General features: G+C 29.0%; 1 protein-coding gene across 1 annotated transcript in view; it reads right to left on the bottom strand.

The window, feature by feature from the left end:
• LOC128957793 (zinc finger protein basonuclin-2-like) overlaps positions 1-23,071 on the bottom strand; it is a 33,331-nt gene extending 10,260 nt beyond the window's left edge. The window contains exons 1-2 of the mRNA XM_054303607.1: positions 22,882-23,071; positions 19,228-19,330 (exon numbers count right to left, since the gene is read on the bottom strand). Coding sequence (XP_054159582.1) covers positions 19,228-19,330; positions 22,882-23,034 — 256 coding nt within the window. The 5' untranslated portion in view covers positions 23,035-23,071. The remainder of the gene's footprint in view (positions 1-19,227; positions 19,331-22,881) is intronic.
• Between the last annotated feature and the right edge of the window lie 378 nt (positions 23,072-23,449).

Below are 23,449 nucleotides of genomic sequence, written 5' to 3'. Positions count from 1 at the left end.
TATTTTTGTCATAACATTCACGAAGTCATTTAAAAAAATTCTCAATTTAAGCGAAACATGACTTTTTCTCTAAAGAGAGAGAGAGAGAGAGAGAGAGAGAGATCCCGTTCCTCAATAACTCAAGAAAAGACTCACTCACTTAGCATTCAAAACAAATAAATCTCTCAAATATTTTCTCATTTATATTATTATTATTATTATTATTTGTTCCGCGTTTGGACTCAACAACTGTCAAAATAATGGATTCCCTCTCTTTCTCTCTTTATTCTCTATTATTAAGGATTGTCTATAAGAAACAAAACTTAAGAATCGATTTGCAAAGTAAAAGATAGAAAAAAATATTTAAAAAATATTTATTCATCTCTGCAAACAAAAATGACTTAATTTTTTGACTGCAATAAAATTAAGTCTCTTTTTCTCATTGATATTCTTGGGTTAATCTTTTTTTTGAAATTTACAACACAAGTAACAGCTTAAGAGTCAACGTATCGTATCATATAATATACTATAATATATTATCCATAGAATTTGTCATAAAATTATTGAAATGGCAAACTTTTAGACACTTGATTATTGACTGTATATATCAAATAATTATGCAAATATTTGATAGTTAAATATTATATATGCACTGATGTTTGTTAAACATGTTTTTTCTTTAAATATATTTAATGTATCGATTATTCAATGCATTTATTTATATGTTTTTCTATTGCATAGTTAATGACTATTAAATCACCCGTTGGTATGCATTTGATATAAGTGTCTCCTCTCTCTCTCTCTTTCTCTCTCTCTCTCTCTTTATGTGTGATTATAATAACACTAATTGCATATATTATGTCAAAATAATATAGTCATTTAATGAGAAAATTAGTTCAATAATAAAGGTTGACAATAAATATGCCATTATGTACTTGTATATGATGTAGATTTATTATATAGTATTATATTATATGTCGTGTATTATATACTGTAGATATGTAATTGCATTTTTGTTTTGAAAATAGCATTTAATGTGATAAATCTAATATTTTTAAAATTACTTATTGTTTTGAAACAAAAGCGGGAGATATATAATAGGCAATGAAAAAATAGCAAATGCATGATAGGTATGATAAAGGAATGGCATTTTGATGATCCGGATCAGCTCATAGCACTTGGGGTTAGACACGATAAGGGCGGTCATATCAATGGCCATACCGTGATATAAGTGACAGAATGTTCGTCACTCTCGATACAAATCTCAAGACACGAGTGCTTCTCATAGATATAATGGCATTCAATGTATTGCCTGTAAAAGTCAAGTCACGGTACGGCTTGTTGTATGTGTGAGTGAGTGAGTGAGTGAGTGAGCTGTTCATGACATAGCCTAAAGGCAAGCAAACAACCAATTTTGTCATCTTTTTTGTAATTTTAAAAACTTATTTTTAATGACAGTATAGGCTCTATCTATATATATATATTTTCATATATGCTGAGAGCAAAAAATTTTTGTTGGTCCCCTCACTCACATTAATAACAGTCGTGTTTATTTCAGAGACAGGACAGATAGCTATGTGTATGTAACGCATAATTAACTAATATATTAGACGACCACCTCATCAATGCTATTGATGCTATAGTGTATATACAGTATACAGTAATAGGCAATCGTTAAAATTTTTTTAAATAGTGTTTCTCTTTAAGAGAGAAAAAAATTAAAGCGATTGTAATTTGTTTTTATTATATATTTGATTATATTTTCCCTCATATATTGTGTGTATGTGTAATTGATACCAATTGAATATATTAATCACAACATTTTTTACTGAGAAAAAGAGAGAAAGAAAGAAATAACAAAAAATATTAAATTATGATAACATTTAAATAATTGATGATTTAATTAGTGTTTTTTTATTGTAATGAAATATTGGATTGAATTATTATTATAAAAAAATTATGGCAATAATAAAAAAAGCCAACACTTTTTCCTGATCCTACCTAACAATTTGATGTGATATCAAACAAATTTATTATTATTTTTTTTGAACCATTTAAAGCAAATAATTTTTTTGACTCTCATTTTAATTAAGTTCATTGAAGAGGAAATGTTAAATTTGAACGATTAGTTTGTCAGCTCTTGTAATTGGTTTTGTAATGTGCGCTATGTTTATGTATGTGTATATGATATGCATGTGTTTGGTGGTGAATGGCATGGCTTGACTACAAATTAGTGTCTGATAACTATTATTGTAATCCATACATAAAAATTTTGTGATTATATTTATGTGTGTAATGTATATATTCTGACACTCATTAACTTAAGTATGCAATTATTTCCCCAGTATTTCACTCGTTATACTCAGCAAAATGGCATCAAAATTATTGGCTTAAAAACTATTGTAAAGAATTATACTTTTTATCTCTAATTCTCTCTCTCTCTCTCTCTCTCTCTCTCTCTCTCTCATCCATTGATGTGAGTCATGAATATACATGTGTTTTGATATCACACACACATCTTCAATGACACATGACTTTAGAGAATAAGTTTAAAAAACAATTTCATAAAATAAAATAAAGTCACAGTGTTTTTATTTTATTATATAATATATATATTGTTGTAGCAAACAATTTGTGAGTGAATTTGTATTTTGCAATCAATTGTGAACAAAGACATTAAAAATTCAAAACTCCAAACACACATAAAAAACCGATTTTGCAAATAGAAAATAGTGAGATATAAAAGCAATACTGTTTGCAAAAATATTTTAAAATAATGTAATTTTCTCAGTTTAAATATTATAACAGAATAAAGGGGAGAGAAATAATAATAATAATAATAAAAATCCAGTGATAGTAGTGATATGTAAAGTGAATCTCTCTTTCTCTCTCACGACTATTGAATGTGTGAAATGTGATGTTTGGGACCAATTTTGTAAATTGAAAAATATTTGTCCTAATCAAGTGTGACAATCGCCAGAGCACCGGCATGTATGTACTGTATGTATATGTGTGTGGCAGTCATATCAATGCTGTAAAATATATATAAGTTATACGCTATGCTTCAATTGTATGTCAAATACAATGAATAAAACAATTTTACACACACAACACACACTAGTAGTACAAATAATTTAAAATAACTGACAAATACTATGCAAATAGTGAGATCACTACCACTATTATTATTATTATTACTTGTGTAACATTGATTTCGTGTTAAATTCCATACCAATGCTCTCTCTCTCTCTCTCTCTCTCTCTCTCTCTCTCTCTTTCCTCAAAAATAATATAATGTATTTAACAAATTTGCAGATTTAAGGGCACATTCATTGCATTAATAGTTTGCTCTTTTGCTTACTGTTGGCATAAGTGTTTGTTTGAAGTCGTTTGTACGTCAAAATCAAATAACAAGTTAAAGGCAATCATTATATATATATATAAATATATTTTTTAAAAACCATAGATAGATAGAGAGAGAGAGAGAGAGAGAGAGAGAGAGAGAGAGAGAGAGAGAGAGAGAATGGTGTGATGTTTGCATCAAATTTATATGACTTTAAAACTGCAAACAAAGTTCAATATTTTCTGTTAAAGATTGTGTAAAAAGCTGTTCATTTGGTGGCTTATGATGTAATCAATGCTACCAATGCCTGAGAGAGAAAGAGAGAGAGAGAGAGAGAGAAAGAGAGAGAGAAAGAGAGAGAGAAAGAGAGAGAGAGAGAGAGAGAGAGAGAGAACCCCTTTTGTACCACAAGTTTGTTTAAGTGTTACCCAAAACAGCTGACGTCAGTTACATATAAACTATTATATAATTCAATATTACATATAAAACTATTAATGGTGTTTAGGGCTTAGCCGTTAAGGCACTGACTTTTAAAACACAAATCGTCATTACGGCTGACGAGATGTGAATCTAAAATAATTTTGATGAAACAAAACATCACTTTTCGCTTAAACAGATCCATCCGTATGTGTTTTTAACTGTTTTCATTAAAAAGGGGTGAAACGGCTGCCTATCTTTTATGGAAATACCGTTTCTCGACTCCCGGTTCACAGCATATGGTTCTCTCTCTCTCTCTCTCTCTTTCTGCTTAAGATTTTTATGGCCATTTAAGTTATTTAAGTCAAACACAAAATTTTATTATTATATAAAAGTTATTTAATAGCAAAACTATGAAAAAGGGTAATGAAGTCCCAATAGTACTGTTTATATGTGTGAGAGAAAGAGAGAGAGAGTTTCATTGAATTTTGTGTATGAAAAATGAAATCATAATCCATTAAAAAATATTTTTCATTTTTTATTTAATAATATCATAATATGCATTAAATTAAAAAAGCTTTATATGTATTAAAAAACACTGCGACCGACCCCTAGACGTGTGATAAAAAATTTGCAAATATTTGTGTATTAGTGGTGAGAAAGAGAAAGAGAGAGAAAGCAGTTGAAGACTTGCGTCCCAACCATCAGATCCATCAGCCCTGAGCTCGGCTTTTGTCTCGATTTTCTTTTCTCCGCCAATTTTTACGGACCATCAACTCTAATGAAGTAAAATTCATTAGAAAACACTACCAGTGCTCAGAGCCCATATACCCGACTGTAATATTCAGAAAGAGAGAGAGAGAGAGAGAGAGATGTGTGTGTGTGTGTGTGTGTGTGTGTGTGTGGTATGACTCGCGTGGCAAAGAAAATTTGTTTTCAGATGAATAGATGAATAAATGGATTTTTTAAAAGAATCAAAACAAAAGTCACTCTTTTTTTTAATACAAATTTTTTATATACATTATTGAAAAGTGTTTGTATCATAAAAGCAACTAACTGTGCGATTTGCTATGACTATGACTACAGTGTTATATCATTTATTCCAATAACCAACAACTGACTGAAATATACGGTTGTGTTTAGTGATGTGTATATGTGTTGATGTCTCTGATGAGACTTTGAATGGCTTAAAATGCGGACACAAATTTCATCATCAGTTGAATGATAGACTTTGGGTGTCTGAGCAAAAAAAAGCATCAGTCAATCGACACTTTTGTTTGCTATTTTAAACAAACATTGCATTCTTTAAAAAATATTTTAGTTAAAAATTCAATTCCTTCAAGAATTTTAACCAAAAAAAAAACTTAAGTTTGGACTATAGTTTACAGTAAAAAACGCCTGTCCTATGAGTATGTGTGGATGTGTGTGAAAAAAAGAGACAGAGAGGAGATCCTTATATATTTTTTGACGACACTTACGTCAATGTTACTTAAAAGCATCAATTTTAATTGACATTCAAGTGTGTTGTGGCACTTAATTTATATGCAATTTGTAATTGTGGTATTTTGTTGTTTGCTTAGTGTTTACATAATGACTTTAAAATAGACACCAAATATAATGGCACACAAAATAAAAGGCGGAATGTCTGACAAATTGTTTTTAATTCATTCATATTGTGTTTTGTCATTTCAGAGTTAATTAGGCGTTCAGTCATAAAAAGGCACTCGACTTTAAAAAAGTCATTCACTATTATTATTATTATTATTAATATTGTATTATTAAAAATAGTAGTGAATATAATGTATAATATAATATGTTTAGTCATCTCTCTCTCTCTCTCTCTCTCTCACACACACACACACACACACACACTCACACACACTGAAAAAACACATAATTGTCATTGAAGTCTAGCTTTTTCTTCATGAATATACAGTACTATATATATATATATTATTTAAAGCCACTTATTATTAAACGATAAGTAGTTTTTGATTGAATCACACTTTTTATAGCTATATAAATGTATATTTATATATATATTATATATATATAAATTTATATGACTAGAAAATTTTAATTGTAAAATATTATATTAAAGCAAATTAATGCAGAAATGTTTGTTATTTATATATTTAAAAAATATATTTAAATAATTAAAATAAAACTATCAAAACACATATACAAAAAATACAGTACATAAAAGAAAAATTTATTTTAGCTTATTATTAATCGTGTGATAAATAATTAAAGCAAAAGTAATATATTATTTGTATGATAAATGTATTGCAAAAACAAGCCAAAGACAATATGCATTTACATATACCATTACACACTACACACATATGTAATATTGTTTAACATATGCTTTTTAAACAATAAAAAGCAATTAAAATCAAGTATGAGATGACCTCCATCTGCACCATCATCTCTCTCTTCAGTTCTTATTTATTGTCAGCTATAATACAAAAGAGCTGAGAATTTATTAGTAAAATCTCTTCACATAAATCTGTCGGTCTGTGGGTATCCCCCACACAACACAACACTACCCAAGACTGGTGACCCCTTCTCTATCTCTCTCGCTCGGGCTGTCAGTTCACTACTGCCAGTGCTCTTACACTATGTGTTTGACTGTATATTTTTGTTTTATATCTTTTACTGTACAGTATATATCACTTTTTTTGAAACAAAATTGACGGAATGGTAATCACTACTCAGTTATTATTTTGTCAATTTTTTGATTTTGATTTTGAAAAATTTATAATTAGTTTTAGTTTTGGTTGTATTTAAAGCATTGGAAATAAGAAAATATATGTCAAAAAAAAAAATATATATATATATATTGAGCGACAAACCTATACATTATAAATAAATGATATATTTCATAATATAATACAGTACAATATACTTGTATAATATAATTCATAATAATCTATTCAATTAAAACACATTATGTTATATACAATATATATTCATTGATGTGTTTTTTTCTAGGACAAGAGATTATAAAAAATTGTGTTATATAATTAAAAATAATATATTACAATAAAGAGATTATTGAATTGAAAAATACTAAAGAAAAATATAGTATAATTTCATAATATCTATAATATAAATGCGATATTAATACTGTATAATATATATATATTGTATATATGTATATTGTTTTTATGTAAATTTTTTTATAAATACCATTTCACATTTGACATAATAAACAATATGTTTTTTTATCAGAGTGTATAAATATTAATACTAGTAATAAAAAATAAGATAAAAAAGATATTGGCATTTTGATGATATTTTTAAAATTATATATATATATATAATGTACTAACTTAAGTAATGTCAAAGTGAAACAACAAAAATTCAAACTACTTTTATTTTAAAACAAAATTCATAAGACATAGACATTGAATGAATTAAATGGACTCATGAAAGCCAATGGGGGGCACCCATTGAGCGTCTCTCTCGACATCCCATAGATTGATAAAAATAATAATTTGATTTTTTTGTGAACTTCACTGACGATAAAAGCGCAAACCGTAGTGTGTTTTATCTGCTGGTGCCGTGAAATACCTTTTTAATATGTGACGATATTTTATGCAAAAAAAATACTAAATTCATTCATAGAAAAAAGAGTGCATAAATTGTTGAATTAAATATTTTTATTTTGCCGGGAATCTTTTTAAATGCAACAATTTTTTTGGGGGGTTTAAATAAAAAAATAAATAAATATATCGTTGCAATTGTATATTAGTAGTAGTAGTAGTAGAGTATCACTTGGATTGCCACCCACTTTGATAGTATACTACTCGCGCTTTCAATCATTAAACAACTAATCATAATATAATAATAACATAAATAAGTCTTTTTTCTGTTTTGGAAAAAAATTACTTTAATATGTCAGCAAAAAAAACATTTTTTAAAAAGTTCATTACTTATATCTATATATTAATATATTAAAATAAGACAAATAATAATATAATGCATATAATATGTAAAATAATTTTCGTAGAAATCAGATAAAAATTTAGTACAATTTATACGCTATAAAACCCAATTAAAATATAATTATAGATAAAGACATGTTTATCATCAATATATATAAATTACTGAAGTTTTTCAAGTAAACAAAAAATAAGCAATTTTTACCCTAAAAAATGCTTTTTACTTATACAGCAAATTGACAAATCCATAATATTAACATTAAATAAAATAAAAATAGTGTATGAAATTATTATAGTATGAGTAAAAAATATATAAATAAATTAACTCTAATTAAAATTTAAAATGTTTTTTTTAACAAATGTTTAAAACATTTGAAGAAAAATCTAAAAGATGTGTCACGAATCAGGCTTTGAGGATCATTATTGTTAGGTAAAGACTGTACATAACACACACACACACACACACACACACACACACACACACACACACACACACACACACACACACACACACACACACACATACATACATACACACATGTATTATATATACTGTATTATTATTATTTTATGTACTGTTCTCATATAAATATACTATTTTTTGTTGGTTAGTTAGAGTCTAACTAAGTTAATCGATTGTGTTTAATAGTGACCGAAAAAAAAATTGTAGAGTTTTTAAGAGCTAATAGAGAGTCACGATATATGGGCATCGCATGAACAGGCAGTTCACGATTTGCTCGGAGCCGCCACTGGATCCCTATCTTTCTCAGTCCATTAATGTCTCGGTGCTCGGACTGTGCACAGTCAGTCAGTCATGATAGTGTCAATGAGAGAGGGAGAGAGAGAGAGAGAGAGAGCCATAAATTAATTTGTTGTTTCGCAAACAAGTGATCATACACTAGAAATTAAACCTTTTTGGTTCCCCCTATTGCCCCTCGTTTCCCGAAAAAAAGCCGGCAATCTCTAGTGTGGCACACAAGTGCTCCACAAACTTATCCGATGATGTACTTCCCAAAGGGTTATCAAACAATATTATTGAGCACTTGGAGAGAACACACACACATTATTTATACACTAATAAAATTCACCGAGTTTTTAGGGCCCACTTTTATATGGCAAAAACATACATACAGTTCAAGTAGAAAGTCAATTGAAACTCAATATTCAATTTATCGATCAATTTTATTTGATCCCATTTTAGTGACTCTCTTTTCTCTCGTCTCTTTTATTATCTCCAATTTTATTGTCCCTATTGTATGATTCAATTAAATTATCAAAACCGTTGGTCAAAGTAATAATATAATTAGCTATAAACACCTTATTATTTTTAAATACCCTCTAAATTATAACAGTATGTTGTCTCAAATTGTCACTTCAAAAAAAACTTTGCAAATGTGCTATTTTTCATAATATCATAAACCATAAAAAAGTTAGCATAAGATTTAAGAAACAACTTTTATATATAATACATACAATCTATGATAATAATAATATTTTTAAAAAAGTTTATTTAGTAATGACATAAGTCGTTAAAATACAATATAATCTGAAAATATATGCGACTCGAAAAATTTAAAGACAATTATCCTCTGATGGTATGCCATTTGGTATTGAATTTCAAATGAAATAATAGTCTCTCTCTCTCTCTCTCTCTCTCTCTCTCTCTCTCTCTCTCTCTCTCTCTCTCTTTCTCAGTCAAATGATATACTACTCACTCACTCACTAAGTTAGTCACTCACTTACTCACTCAATAGTAGTGACCCTTTCAAGTAATTATTCAATTGTCACAAAACCTAATGCTCTTAGCTGTTGAAGTGTTCAACTACTTCAGCAAACGATGTCATTAATGAATGTATTCATGAGATGTTTGTCTAATAAATGACTTGTTTCGGGATTTGGGGCACTCGTAATGTTTTTCTCTCTTTCTCTCTCAATCTCTCTCGCAAACAAAACATTATGCCATTTGAATGAATGCTTGCAGAGACCTATTGAATGCAATTGTCATTTATTTGCAAATCATAGGGTATAAGCCGTATGTATGTATAAGTAATTCATTTTTTGCGCTTAAATGTTGTCCTCTTATCAAATAAAAAAAGTCTTCTCTTATTTTTTCTCTGTGCGCTCAGTGGGTATATCCGGCTCTATAACTACATGTCTATGATCTGAACGATGCCAACAAGTTTCACATGGATTCACCGGTATTGCCACCACCACCACCACTAGTAATAGTAGTCCTAGTGATCACTACTAGCACTGCTAGTAGTGGTGTGTGTGCTCATCAACTGATGATGATTTACCGCTTACTCCTAATATGAGCTTTAAATCTCTCTACTTATCAAAAGGTCGTCGATTTTCAACAACAAAAATATCCACATTATCTATGAATAACTTTTTATACTATGATTTTTAAATAATATACTGTATATACATACACTATAATTCATTATATTTATACTGTATATCAAATAATAAGTGTGTAGTAGTAGTAATAGTAGTAGTTTTTACGATACGAAACTATTTATTAATGATTTAAATAATTTTCAATGAATAGTATCACTCGTTGTTTTTAAAGGCAAAAAAACATAAAAAAATATTATATATTCACAACATATTGTATCAAATAGTTTTAAAAATTTATTCCTCATTTGCTTTCATTAATTCAAAGACAATTATTATTAGCCTCGAAAAGGGAGTGATTTTTAGTGCCTTAAGAAATAAAGTTGATCTCAAAATATTATATACAAAAAAACTAATTTCTGCGAAATAATAATGAGATGTTATGTGTTATAAGCTATCAGATATATTGATATAACTTATTTTTTGTGTATAGTATACACTAATACTGTAATAATAATAATATAAAAGCTGTATATAAGTTATGAAAACGTGACAAAACTTGATTGATATCTTTTAAACATAATGTTATGATTGCTGTTATATGACTTCGCCTAATGATTAATCTCAAGACATTTTTTGGAGAAGAATTATTGTCCACAAAATTCTTGGGTGTCTTCCATCCCAAATACAGAGCACATACACACACATACATCCCAACAACAAAAGCAAATTAAAGTTCTTCATCTTCAGGTCTCTCTCTCTCTCTCTCTCTCTCTCTCTCTCTCCCTGTGCTCATCATTTCTTTCGTAAGCTATTATAATCCATATGTTATGTTACCTTCAGATATCTGTAGAGTACAACTGATCTTTATTTTGTAATTGTAATTTTTTCTGAATGATTTGAGTAATGAGATATGTTTTATGATTAACGAGTTACCGCAGCGATCGATGGTAAAACTCGGGGGTAAAACCAGTTTGTCTTGATTTTGATTTTTTTTGTTGAGTCAAAGTTCCTATTAATGCAATTAAACACTTTTTTGCCAAAAAATATGTGTATATATATAATAATAATTAAAGGGCTTGTATGTATGTGTGTGTGTGTGTGTGTGTGTGTGTGTGTGTGTGTGTGTGTTGTGGTACTCTCTTCAATGGATTAAACGATAATATCACATAATTAATAGCCACCCGCGCCTTTAAAATACATAATAATTACCAAAGCATTTGTGTACCGAGGGCTCAGGGCTTACCATCAAATGTATACATTGTGTATACTATTTATAGTTATGTATACGGTATATATAATTTATATATATATATATATATATATGAGTTACACACATATTTATGGTAAGCATTGCTTTTAATAATTCATCGAATCGTACTGTATATATCTGTATATACTGTATAATATATAGATATATACGATTATACGATATATACAGTATATATATATATAATATTGTATGTGTTATGTAAAGAATATATGCATTAATACTATTGAATAGAGACAGGCATTAGATGATAGAGAAAGAAAGAGAGAAAGAGAGAGACCCTTAATCTGTGCACTTCACGCAACTACAGCATCAACAGCACCGGCATATAAGTGTCACCGGCCAGGGCTGCAAAAGCACTGCAATTATCATTGTGTGGAGCGCTGTATAAGGAATCATGATTTTCCTCATTCCCTCCCACTATTCATATGGTGTTTGACCGACACCAGTGCCATAAAGGCTATCCCTTAGCTATTATGATACTGTATGATACATAAGCATTCATATATGCGTTCCTGTAGTTTTTCTTACGCTTATATATATAAATATAATATTTTTCATTATTACTACAAACCGTATATTATTAAACGTGTATTTTAATGTACTCTATGTATTAATACATCAACTATTTTGCCATAAACACAGTACACAATTTAATATACGGTATATTATATATATATATATATAAAATAACTCATGTTTTGTTGAGTGACTGGAGACCAATGCCCTTTCACAACAGTGCCGTTTGCCATATATTTTTGTTTTGAAGGCATACATATTTTGCGCCATTATTTAATAATAAATACATACCATATTAAATGCATAAAACAATAAGTTATTGAACAATAAAATATATTATTATTAAAAAAAATAAAATAAATATATTCACCCGTATTGTCTCGTATTTAGATGTAATTAAATGGTATTTACACCTTATTAGTCAGTATTAATGAGTTAGCACAGGAATTAGCAGCTGGTAATACCGGTGCGATTGTATATATATGTGTGTGTACTGTAATTATAGGTTTGCCGTATGTCATGGTGTCATCAAATGATATGAACTACAGATGTGTAATATGTATGTTATAAGTACTGTATGTATGTATGTGTTAATACTATTTTTTCAATGATGATGTGATGTCTATTAAATGTCGATATAAGCTATCTATCTATGAGTTTAATAACACTATGTATTTTTTATTTAGAGGCGCTGTTGGAGACTAAAACTTGACTGTCCCTTAATATATTGGAATAAATTAAATGTTGCGATACACCCTGTCCTCCCAGCCCATGTTCGATAGCTATGATCAGGCATGAAGACGAGCCCAGTTATGAATTCCCCCTCGACTTTCATTTAAAGACATATCCGGCATTATATGAAAGGCGAGGAAAGAGAGAGAGAGAGAGAGAGAGAGAGGAATCACACAATGAATATGCGATTAGATTTGCCTCGAGGTCTGCCAACTTTGGCAACACTGTCATCAATTGACTGCAATCTATGGACAACTCGGTCTATGGCCACACATATCACTTTTTTGATGAGCAGCAACAACACTGTTACACCTACTCTACCCATTGACCAGATGTAATGGCAAACAAAATGAGAAAAAAGTAGAAGAAGAAGAAGAAGAAAAGGTTTGCCGAATTATGAAGTCGTTTATTGGCTATTGAGTTAATTGTTGGCTCATCACTACATAGAGTGCCAGTCCTCTCTCTGTCTATCTATCTAACAGTGCTGTGCCAGTGATGTATACCCTAAAGGGCTTCTGTCACTCGCGATGGAGTGGCTCACAAAAACAAAGATGACCGAAGAAGTCTCAAAACCGGTCCGTTTTTAATCAACATGTAAATTGACTGACGAGAGAGAGAGAGAGAGAGAGAGAGAGAGAGTCTGTATGTGAGTGAGTGAGCGACTAAGTGAGGGACCCGTATTAAAGGTGGGCCCACAATAGGCATCCACTTGAACTGTACGGCATGTATGGCATGCACTGGCAATTCTGGCAGTAATTTGTAATTGAGTCTAAAGTTTTTCTTTTAAATATTTTGATAGAGTGAGGCACGGGATGAAAAAAAACAGGGATTGGATGCCTGGGTGTGGAGAAATTGTTTTTTGATATGCATTAACAACATTGACTCCACATATCAAAAAAGTCATGTTTTTGTCTTCTTGAGCCTTATATGTCTTATATAAGTCTTATATGTCTAATGAAGCAAAAAAAAGTCATATATAAACATAATATATATATATATTGTATATAAATTGATTATTTGAAGGTAAAAACATATTGACTACTATTTTAATTTTTTTGTGCAAAAAAATTGTCGACTCTCTCTCACTCTGTCTCTCTCGAGGCCCAACACAACGACTGATTTATTATGGTATTCGTGGTCTGTCGGCGATCACCTCTAATGTAGTGCCCGGAGCTCTTCAACCAACAAACAGCCGGTGCCTCACCTAATATGTACTACATTTACGGTGAAATACATGGATTGGTTATCTCTCTCTCATTTGATGCCAAACTAAACGAGTATTACAGAGCACTACATACTTGATATACTCTTTAACTCATACATTACACACACTATTTGTGTGTAATATTTTATTTCCTCGATTTAATCATTAGTTTCAAATCAAACTAAAATCACGTTTTTATAGCCGTATAAAAACACGTGTAAACTGATATGATATGAGTGCCAGTTAATTGTCACTCAGTAGTCATTCAGCATTCAATAAAATATAAATAAAACAAAACAAAAATCAAAGACTTGTTTTTACTTTAGTTATTAGTGAAACTCTCACACATTTAATTTTATTGATGACATTTGCACCAATTATTTTTATCATAACATTTTTGTACCCCATGTGCCCATAATAGTATATATATATATAATAATAATAATCTATGTTTATATACTGTATATATGATATATATTTGCTTTTAGTTTATTGCAACCAATCAGTTATTAAACACCTAATAAAAGCAATGATTATATAACTTATAAATACAGTATATATAAGATAGCACTGTTAGTGTTTTGGCTTTTGAAAGGTATGCATCAATTTTAAACCTATCAAATTGATATCACACACACACACACATAAAAAAATTATGATTTGATTCACATGTGATCAGTAATTTAAGTTCAAAAAACTCTGCAATTATTTGATGTTTTTGTTGGACATTAAGTGAATCACTAGTATTGTTGTTGTTGTGGCTGTTGCTGGTGTTGGACAATAAATGTCAGTTTCATTGATGACTTTCAAAGAGAGTGAAAGAAAGAAAGAAAGAGAGACAGACAGAAACTTTAATCATCAATCAATGCATTTCTTATATAAGTTTTTATAAGTAAAAGACAATTTATATTTAAAAATCAATGGGAAATTTATTCAATCAATTTATTTTGTGTCTATTAATGTCTCCCAAAAGAAATTTTTCATTAAAAAAAGGTATGACGTTTATAAAAGGCATCTCAAAGTAATAGTTATTATTACATACAGTATTATAATACAGGTATTAATAATAGTTGTGTTAGAAGTAGTTATAGCCCTACCTATTCATTATTATTATTATTTTTAAAAAAGCTAAATATTTTATTTTGCAATATAAATTGCATTATTTAATTCAAATAGATTATTATTTACTGATTATATTCTAAACTAACATTTATTTCAATTTTTTTTTTATAATAACAATGTTTTTTTCACAAAGTTAAATATGTTTAAACAATTTTCATTAATAAATCAGTTAATTAAAGATGAAACAATAAAAAATAACAAAAATAGTTTCCAAGTTTTTATTAATTAAATAAATATCATGTTATTTCTGAGAATTTTTATTTGTTTGAAAAATTCAATAAATTAGTAATAAAATAGTATATAATAAATACAAATTATTTAAATTAATTTAAATAAACTTAACTGATTATGCATTAGAAAAATTAAATTCACTTTTTTGTCATTTTTTCACAGTTTATAATATTATAAAATTTATAAATGATTTACTTCACAATAGTATACACACACAAACACAAAAACAATAAACATTGGATTAATTAAAGGTCACACACACACACACACACACACACACTTACACACAAAGCTATAATAAAATTTAGCACAATTTGATTTTTATTGATTTAATGCAAATTGAATTTGGTTTTATTATTTACACCAACAACAAAAAAAACACTGCAATATATCTTATGTATATTATATTATGAGACAAGTTTTATTTTTTTTAAAAATCCAAGTAATTTTTTCCACAGTAAACATTTAGTAGTTATTTGGCATTAAAAATATAAATATTATATTTTACTTAAATGAGTTATATGTTGTTTTTAATTTGAAAATATTTTTATGAAGCAATAATTTAACAGACAATAAAATTATTATATATATATATATATATAAAGTTTTGGTGTTTTGGACTATAAACTAATTAACCTCTTTCTAACTAAAAAGTTAAGATTAGTTTCTGTATAAATATATTTATATTAACATTTGAATAGTATATATAAGAAAATTCTTGTTATTAATATTATTACTTTTATTATTATTCGTATTTTTCTTATTATTACTATTTCTAGTATTAATATATTATTATTATTATTGTTTCTAACAATTTCTTATGATTAGTTTTAATAAAATAAATTTATATATATACGGCAACAATTTATTTTTTGGTTTAACACTTTCATATACAAAAATATTATATTTATTTTATTTTATTTTTTTGTTCAGCAATTTCGATGCAAAATTTTTATGAGCCAACATTTGTCATCAGTGATATTTGGCTCAAACAACTGTATAATTTGTTGCTTAAGGCCAAAAACACACATATAATACAATACTAGAGTCTAACCTAAAAAAATTTGCACTTTTCATAAGCATCGCAAACATTGTTAAAACTACAAAACCGTAAGCTTTTGTGTTTTGCTTTAAAATACTCTCTGGTGTGAGATTAGGGCACACAGAGTGTCGGTATATTAAGCATACCGTACTACCCGTATATAATATGTATACTCTATGGTACACCATATATATATATATATATATATATACTGTATATAATACTAACTAAAATACTTTAATGTAGTTATAGACAATTGTGTGGAATATCTATAGCTATATAAGGGTAAAGAAACTAACTTAATATATTAAAAACAAGAATATACGTTAGTATATAATTTATATATTTATATATATATACTATATATACTGTGTATATATATATATATTTAGACAATTTATACATATAAAATATATAAGTAATATATGAGTTGATATTTGACTATTGAGAACCAGAATCTATTAAAGTTTACTAAAAAGATGCTAAAAGAAAAACTCAATTCTCCAGTCAATTGTGATCACAAACCAAATATATTTCATATAATATATATTCACATAATAAGGTACCACTGCTTAACAATTTCAACTACCAGTGCAATATATAAATGACAGTCTGTGCTAAAAACTTTAAAGAATATTATTATATGTTGTTGTTGTTTAACAAAAAAAAATAGTAAGTTTTAACAGCTAAAGCCGGGTCCCAATTTAAATGTATTATATATATGTGTGTGTATGTGATATCTGATGTGAAATTTTTCAAAGTTTGTCATTTACCAGTTTATCAGCAAAAACACAAATGCAAAATAGTGTACTACACAGCATACCATTCCGTATATAACACTGTATGAGTAAGTACTGTAGAGTAGTAGAAGCGCACTACTCTGCAACCTCCCGGTCCTGACAATATCCCACTGTTCGCAATCCCAAATGCCATATTTCTCAGGTCAAGATTGGTGTGTCCCTTGACTACACATCCCATGCCAACAATTTGACATTTGTCTGATGCAAACTTTTATATTAACTTATGTCTCATCTATATACAGTATATTATATATATACATATATACACACACACACACACACACACACACACACACACACACACACACACACACACACACACACACACACACACACACACACACACACACACACATCCCCTACACATACATCCCCTGTAGGCTTGAAGTTGCATAAAGAAATCAGATTAGTATTTTGTTATGAATGTCCTCAACCTTATGCTTGAATTATACTCCAACTACTCATAACTAATCGCTTGCCTTTTTCTATCAAAACAATTCAGTGACACCACATTTTCAGGGGTCAAATCTTTCTCTCTTTTTTTTGCCAACAAATTTACACCAAATTTTTTGTCATTATATTCTTTAGAATATATATATTTAACACAAAGAATAGCAATTTAAACATCATTATTATTATTATTGTTTAATTAATTAATTTTAAACTATTAACAACTATTAAAGTAGTTATAATGAATTAGAAAAAAATTATAACTAATTATAGTATAAAGGAACACCACATAATATGATAATTACAAAATTAGCTATTTAATTAATAATTTACTAATAGTATTGTATTAACTTACAAATTGTTCACTGTTAATAGCTTAATTAAATAGTTTTAAAAAATATGTGACAATAATTTATAATTAATCAAAATATTCACATATACATTGTCAAAAAGTATACATAAACAATGTATATATATTCATTCATAAGGTTAAAACAATTAGTTAAACAAAACTGAAATACAATACAATATATATTTGTATATACATTATATGATATATATACTGTATATGAATATCCGTAAACAACTGGACAGACACCTCAATACAATGGATAGTCATATATTAAACAAGTCTACACCATTACAGTATAAGTTATATAGAAGTACAATACCAGTGCCAATGCTTCAATTGTGGGCACTGGTATTGTTTGTCTGGCAAAGAAAAGCGCCGACAATATGGCAAACAGAGAGCTTCCCTTTGGTTTTTCACTGAATCTGTTGATTAATAATTGAGACCAAATAGCACTTTCCTACCAATGCAGTCATGCCTGACCACTGCAAAATTATGTCTTAACACACACACACACACATATATATATATATATATTTATATATATAATGCACATATAAATATATATTGTATTTGTAAGTGTCTGCAAAATTATTATTAACTCCTTTTACTCAAACTTTTACATTACTTCAAGTAGAGTACAGTATACTGTATATGATATTATATATAAAATATATTGTAGTTATAAAGTATATTGTGTGCTCAATATTTAAAGAGTTGCACTAAATTACTAATGTATTCAATGATTAATTTTATTTTAACATTTTGCTGATTATATTGCAACATTATAAATTATATTGTTATGTTAGCATATCATTATTATTTTTAGAGGTTAACTAAATTAGCATTTCTTATTATTATAATAATATTTAATAATTTTTATGTAAATACAATGTAGTAATGTTGTTATGAAAAAATGTTGTGTTAAACACAAAAAAAATGTGTGCATAAAAATTTGATAGTTAATAATGTATATTTATATGATTAATTTTTTGTGTGTTTTGTTTCATATTGTCGATGCATTTTTGAGTCATTTAAGGGTTAAACTTAATTAAAATACAAAATAGCAAATATCTGTAATACCAGTTCATACCATTTGGCGATACAACTGGAAAAAAGAGTCGCTTTTGCTTATTATGTATAATATGGGCATTACGTGAGTGAATGAAGCGTTAATAATGAGAATCTATATATCCAGTGACACATTCATTAGCTATTTTGCATTACTTGTTATAATGTGTTGTGTTGTATATCATACATATGCCACAGACCATCACACGAGAGAGAGAAAGAAAGAGAGATAAAGAGAGAGAGAGAGAGAGAGAGAGAGTAGATCTATGAGTGGCATACAATGGCATACAACTTGAAACAATTGATTGCAATGTCAGTGCAATAGATAAATAGTGCGTCTGTCTTTGTATGGGTTTGTGTATGTATGTTGGATGATGATGTGATGGTGCAGTGATGGGACTATATTATGCCTTACCGTGTGAGATCCATCCGTGGTTACAGTTGTCACAGATGCGCATTTGGCTCTTTCCAGGTGTAAAGCAATCACAGGAACAGTTGGGTGTCGAGCAATGGTTTGCCTAAAAATAGTATTTCAAAGAAAAAAATTAACAACACATACATACAATATATTATATAACATTCATCTATTTAAAAAATACTTCAAAATATTTGCTGCATATTTGTTACATATATAATATGTACTGAAATATTGTACCATTCATTATATAATTGTCAATTCATGTATGAAAAATGACTGTACTTTTTTTAAATTGTATACACACATAGAAAAAAGTAATCAACTTTTTCTTGCTGCACAGTTATCTACTTTAATAATAACTTTTATATAACTACAGTATGTATGTATATAAAGTATACATTGTCTAAGAGATATTACATTAACTGAGAAATAAATCATAAAAATAATTCAATGCGTCCATCCATTGCAAGCAATGTAATAATATTACATAATGTAAGCAATTATTACTGTAAGTGTTATAAGGCATTGCATAACTTAGTGTCCGTTTGGGAAAACTGTTTGGACCAAAAATATTTATTTATTCATATAATAGAAATAGTAGTGACGGCTGATTAGCGGTTTTAGCCAACGACTCACACACACACACACATACTATACTATCTATCGTCTCATATAATATTTGTGTTGTTTATTACAAACAACACATTAAACTTTATAGTAATAGTAGACAAACTTGACTATTATGTTTGTCTCAGACTAATACAGTAGTATAGCTTAGTTATCCATTGCTTGCTTGATAAAAAGCATCACCAGTGTTATACTGTAGTAACTCTCCACATGCCCTTCCCTTTTGCCAATATCTTAAACTTATAGACATTGAACAGAAAGAAAGAGACTTAGGATGTAGGAAAAGGAGAGATGGAGAGAGAGAGAGAGAGAGAGAGAGAGAGAGAGAGAGAGAGAGAGAGAGATGGCATTGTGTCTTATATTGTATATATTAGTTTAGTAGTGATATTGTGATATTGATGATGAAAGTGATGTGCGCCAAAACAGCTGCTCTTAAGCTTCCCATACAGTTTAGCAATGTGTATGTATGTATGTGATGGTTATGATGGTGTTGGATGTTAAGCAAAGTAATGGTTGTGCTCTGGAAGTGTTGGAGCGTTGCTTCAGTCAACTCGCTGGGGATTGAAGAGAGAGAAAGAAAGAGAGAAAGAAAGAGAGCAACACAACAGTGCTGGCGAAACAATACTTTTAGGTTTGGAGTCTTGAATTCGGGAGGAAAGGGGGGAAACAACACTCGGCAATGGCTTTCTTTTTTTGGCTAACTTTTAATAATAGATGAGAGGATGTGTGGGGAACAGTACTTCTCTATGACCCAAAACATCAAACTAGAAAACTAATGTCCACTCAAAATATATTATATATATATATATATGAGTCTATTGGAAGTGGATGTGCCGTTAGGGCACTCATTGTACGTGTCATTGGCATCATTTAGTGTTAGTATTTTGTTGTTGGATATGAATGTTCATAATTTACATGTTTGCCATTCAATATTAGCTTTTTTGGCTAACATTTACTGCACAAAAAAACAGTACTCTATTATTTACTCAGTGATAGTGGGGTTAATATAAAACTAAATGACTATATATATGACTGTAGTATACTATTGCTATCAATGCTATGATTCCCTATGAATATGGTATGATATGTGGCAAACATTGATATTTAGTTAGTTTTCTCCAATGTATCCATTGGGACACACCATTGACAGAGCAACTCATGTGTCACATAAATTGTCTGTATATGTTATACTATTATATACAGTATATATCGTATAAATTTATACACATATAAATAGACAACACAAACACACACACATAACACAAGTGGTCATAATAGATACCACTTGTCCTATAAATATAATAAACACAATAATAACAGTGTTCTCAGTATTGTTCACAACACCATTAAATGAGTTGTTTTGTGTCTATAATTCCGACTAACAATAGCAATGATACTGTAGTACAGTATATACTACTACTGGCTTAACATTCACAATATACACATAATAGTGTAAATACAATGTTATGTATGATAATAATTGAAAGACAGACAATTAATTGCCGCCTAAATTTGCGTCTATCCTCGACAGCCCTGTATATAAACCAACCAAACAGTGTGTGTGCCCTATCCAACAGCCCTATCCAAAAGCTTATGTAATTAGCAAACAGTTGCTCATTCACTCTCTCTTTCTCTCTCCAGAAAACATCAATTAACTGATAAACTGCCATAAATTGATAGAAACACACAGTCGATGTGTGCAACACATACTCCACATACAGTAAATTGTATGCATTTTTTCTTCTCAATGTATCTAACTTTCCACTGGCTTCTCTCTCTCTCTCTCTCTCTCTCTCTCTCTCTCTCTCCATCCATCCATCCATAGCTACCATTGCACTATATATTTTGCCATTGATGAAAGTCATTAAAATCATTAAGGGTATTGCTGGGCAACAAGTGATGATTTTTTAAAACCTTAATTAATTAATTTATTACACACACACACACACACACACACACACACACACACACACACACACATAAATACATACATCATACATACATAGACTCGCGTTTATCTGATATATAAATCAGTATAAAGTCAATATACAGGAATCACAAAAAAAAATATTTTAATTTATCTAAAAACCGCTTTTTTAAAAAACAAACAAACATTCGAGTAATTAATTGAATCAATAGTTAGACAACTGGCAAACCATAGTTGTTATATTATATCACACTGTATGGCATATTTGCTTATAAATATAAATATATATAAATTTTATATGTAATACAGTAATGTTTGTTTATGTGGTAACCGCTCTCGACTTTCCCCATTGAAACCAATTGATATATACAGTATAAATATATAGTTAGAGAAACAACAGTCATAACGAGTTAGACTCTGAGGGCTCGTAATGGCTAATGAAACGAAAACCGACTGACCAAACAATGGTCTAACACTCTGAGGATTAGGTGTCCAAATGGGTTACTATCGGGTCGTGTGCTATCTATATACTCTACAATACAGATCCAATAATGCATAGTGACGTGTCATTGTTGGACAATGATTTACACCAAAAAAAATGTGTATTCAAAGTGTGTGTGAGAGAGACTAATAAAAATATGGACAACAATTTACAATTGACATGTCGACCTAGCTTATTTATTATATCAAGAGTTAGTCTATTCATCTACAATTGTTAATATTAAATTTTCAACAAAAATGCAATAAATTACATAGATTATATATATATATATAGTATATTGTAAAATACTGTACAGTACTATAGACATTACTGTCAAACATTATGTCAGAGTACCTGTATTTTATTGAATCAAAAAAGTTATATAATTTTATATATACAACCATTTTATATATAAATAATAATAATGTATAATTGGTTTACATAACTAATATGAAATCAAATCAAATACCTATTTATTACATATATATATATATATATATATACAGCAAATATTTGTAAAATAATTATAATTATAATAAACTCTAACAACAAGTTTATTGTCACCCAACTAAATGGGACTGTCATCATAATCAGCATCAACAACAACAACACATACCTGTTCCATGGGTATTCTTGACATGGTCATTTGGCGAACACTGTTGGTCACTGCATGTATCGATGAGGGTAGTTGTTGTTGGTGGTGGTGGTGATGTTGTTGTTGTTGTTGTTGTTGTTTACTATATTGATAGGCAGTGACCGTAGTGGTCATAATAATCAAATTTGTGTCCAAATGGATGGGTAGGATTAACAATACAAATAACTATTTAATTTTTTTTTAAATAATACAAATATCAATAGAAAATTGACAAACACTCGCACACACACACAAAATCAGCAAACCATCATCAATGGGTTTGATGACAAAAAAAGTGATGACATTGTTGTTTATATATATAATATAGAGTTCACTTTAGTGACGGGTGACGACTCTTAAGCTAAATGAAGAGTAGGTAGTGGTGTACTTGTCGTCGTCGTCTCTCTCTCTGTGTGCATGTGTATGGTGTTTGGTGTGTGTATATGTGTGCACTGACTGGGTTTGCTGGTCTGTCCGGGTGCTGGTCGTGTCTAATATGTGCCACAATATTATAAGTCTCTGTACGGATGATATGATAGTATAGTTGAAG

This window comes from Oppia nitens, unplaced genomic scaffold, assembly GCF_028296485.1.
Source record: "Oppia nitens isolate AA-2021 unplaced genomic scaffold, nextdenovo-longstitch-racon4-pilon3 scaffold3_pilon_pilon_pilon, whole genome shotgun sequence".
Taxonomy (NCBI): Eukaryota; Metazoa; Arthropoda; class Arachnida; order Sarcoptiformes; family Oppiidae; genus Oppia; species Oppia nitens.
The sequence above is the reverse complement of the archived record's forward strand: the minus strand, read 5'-3'. Positions and strand labels throughout refer to the sequence as shown.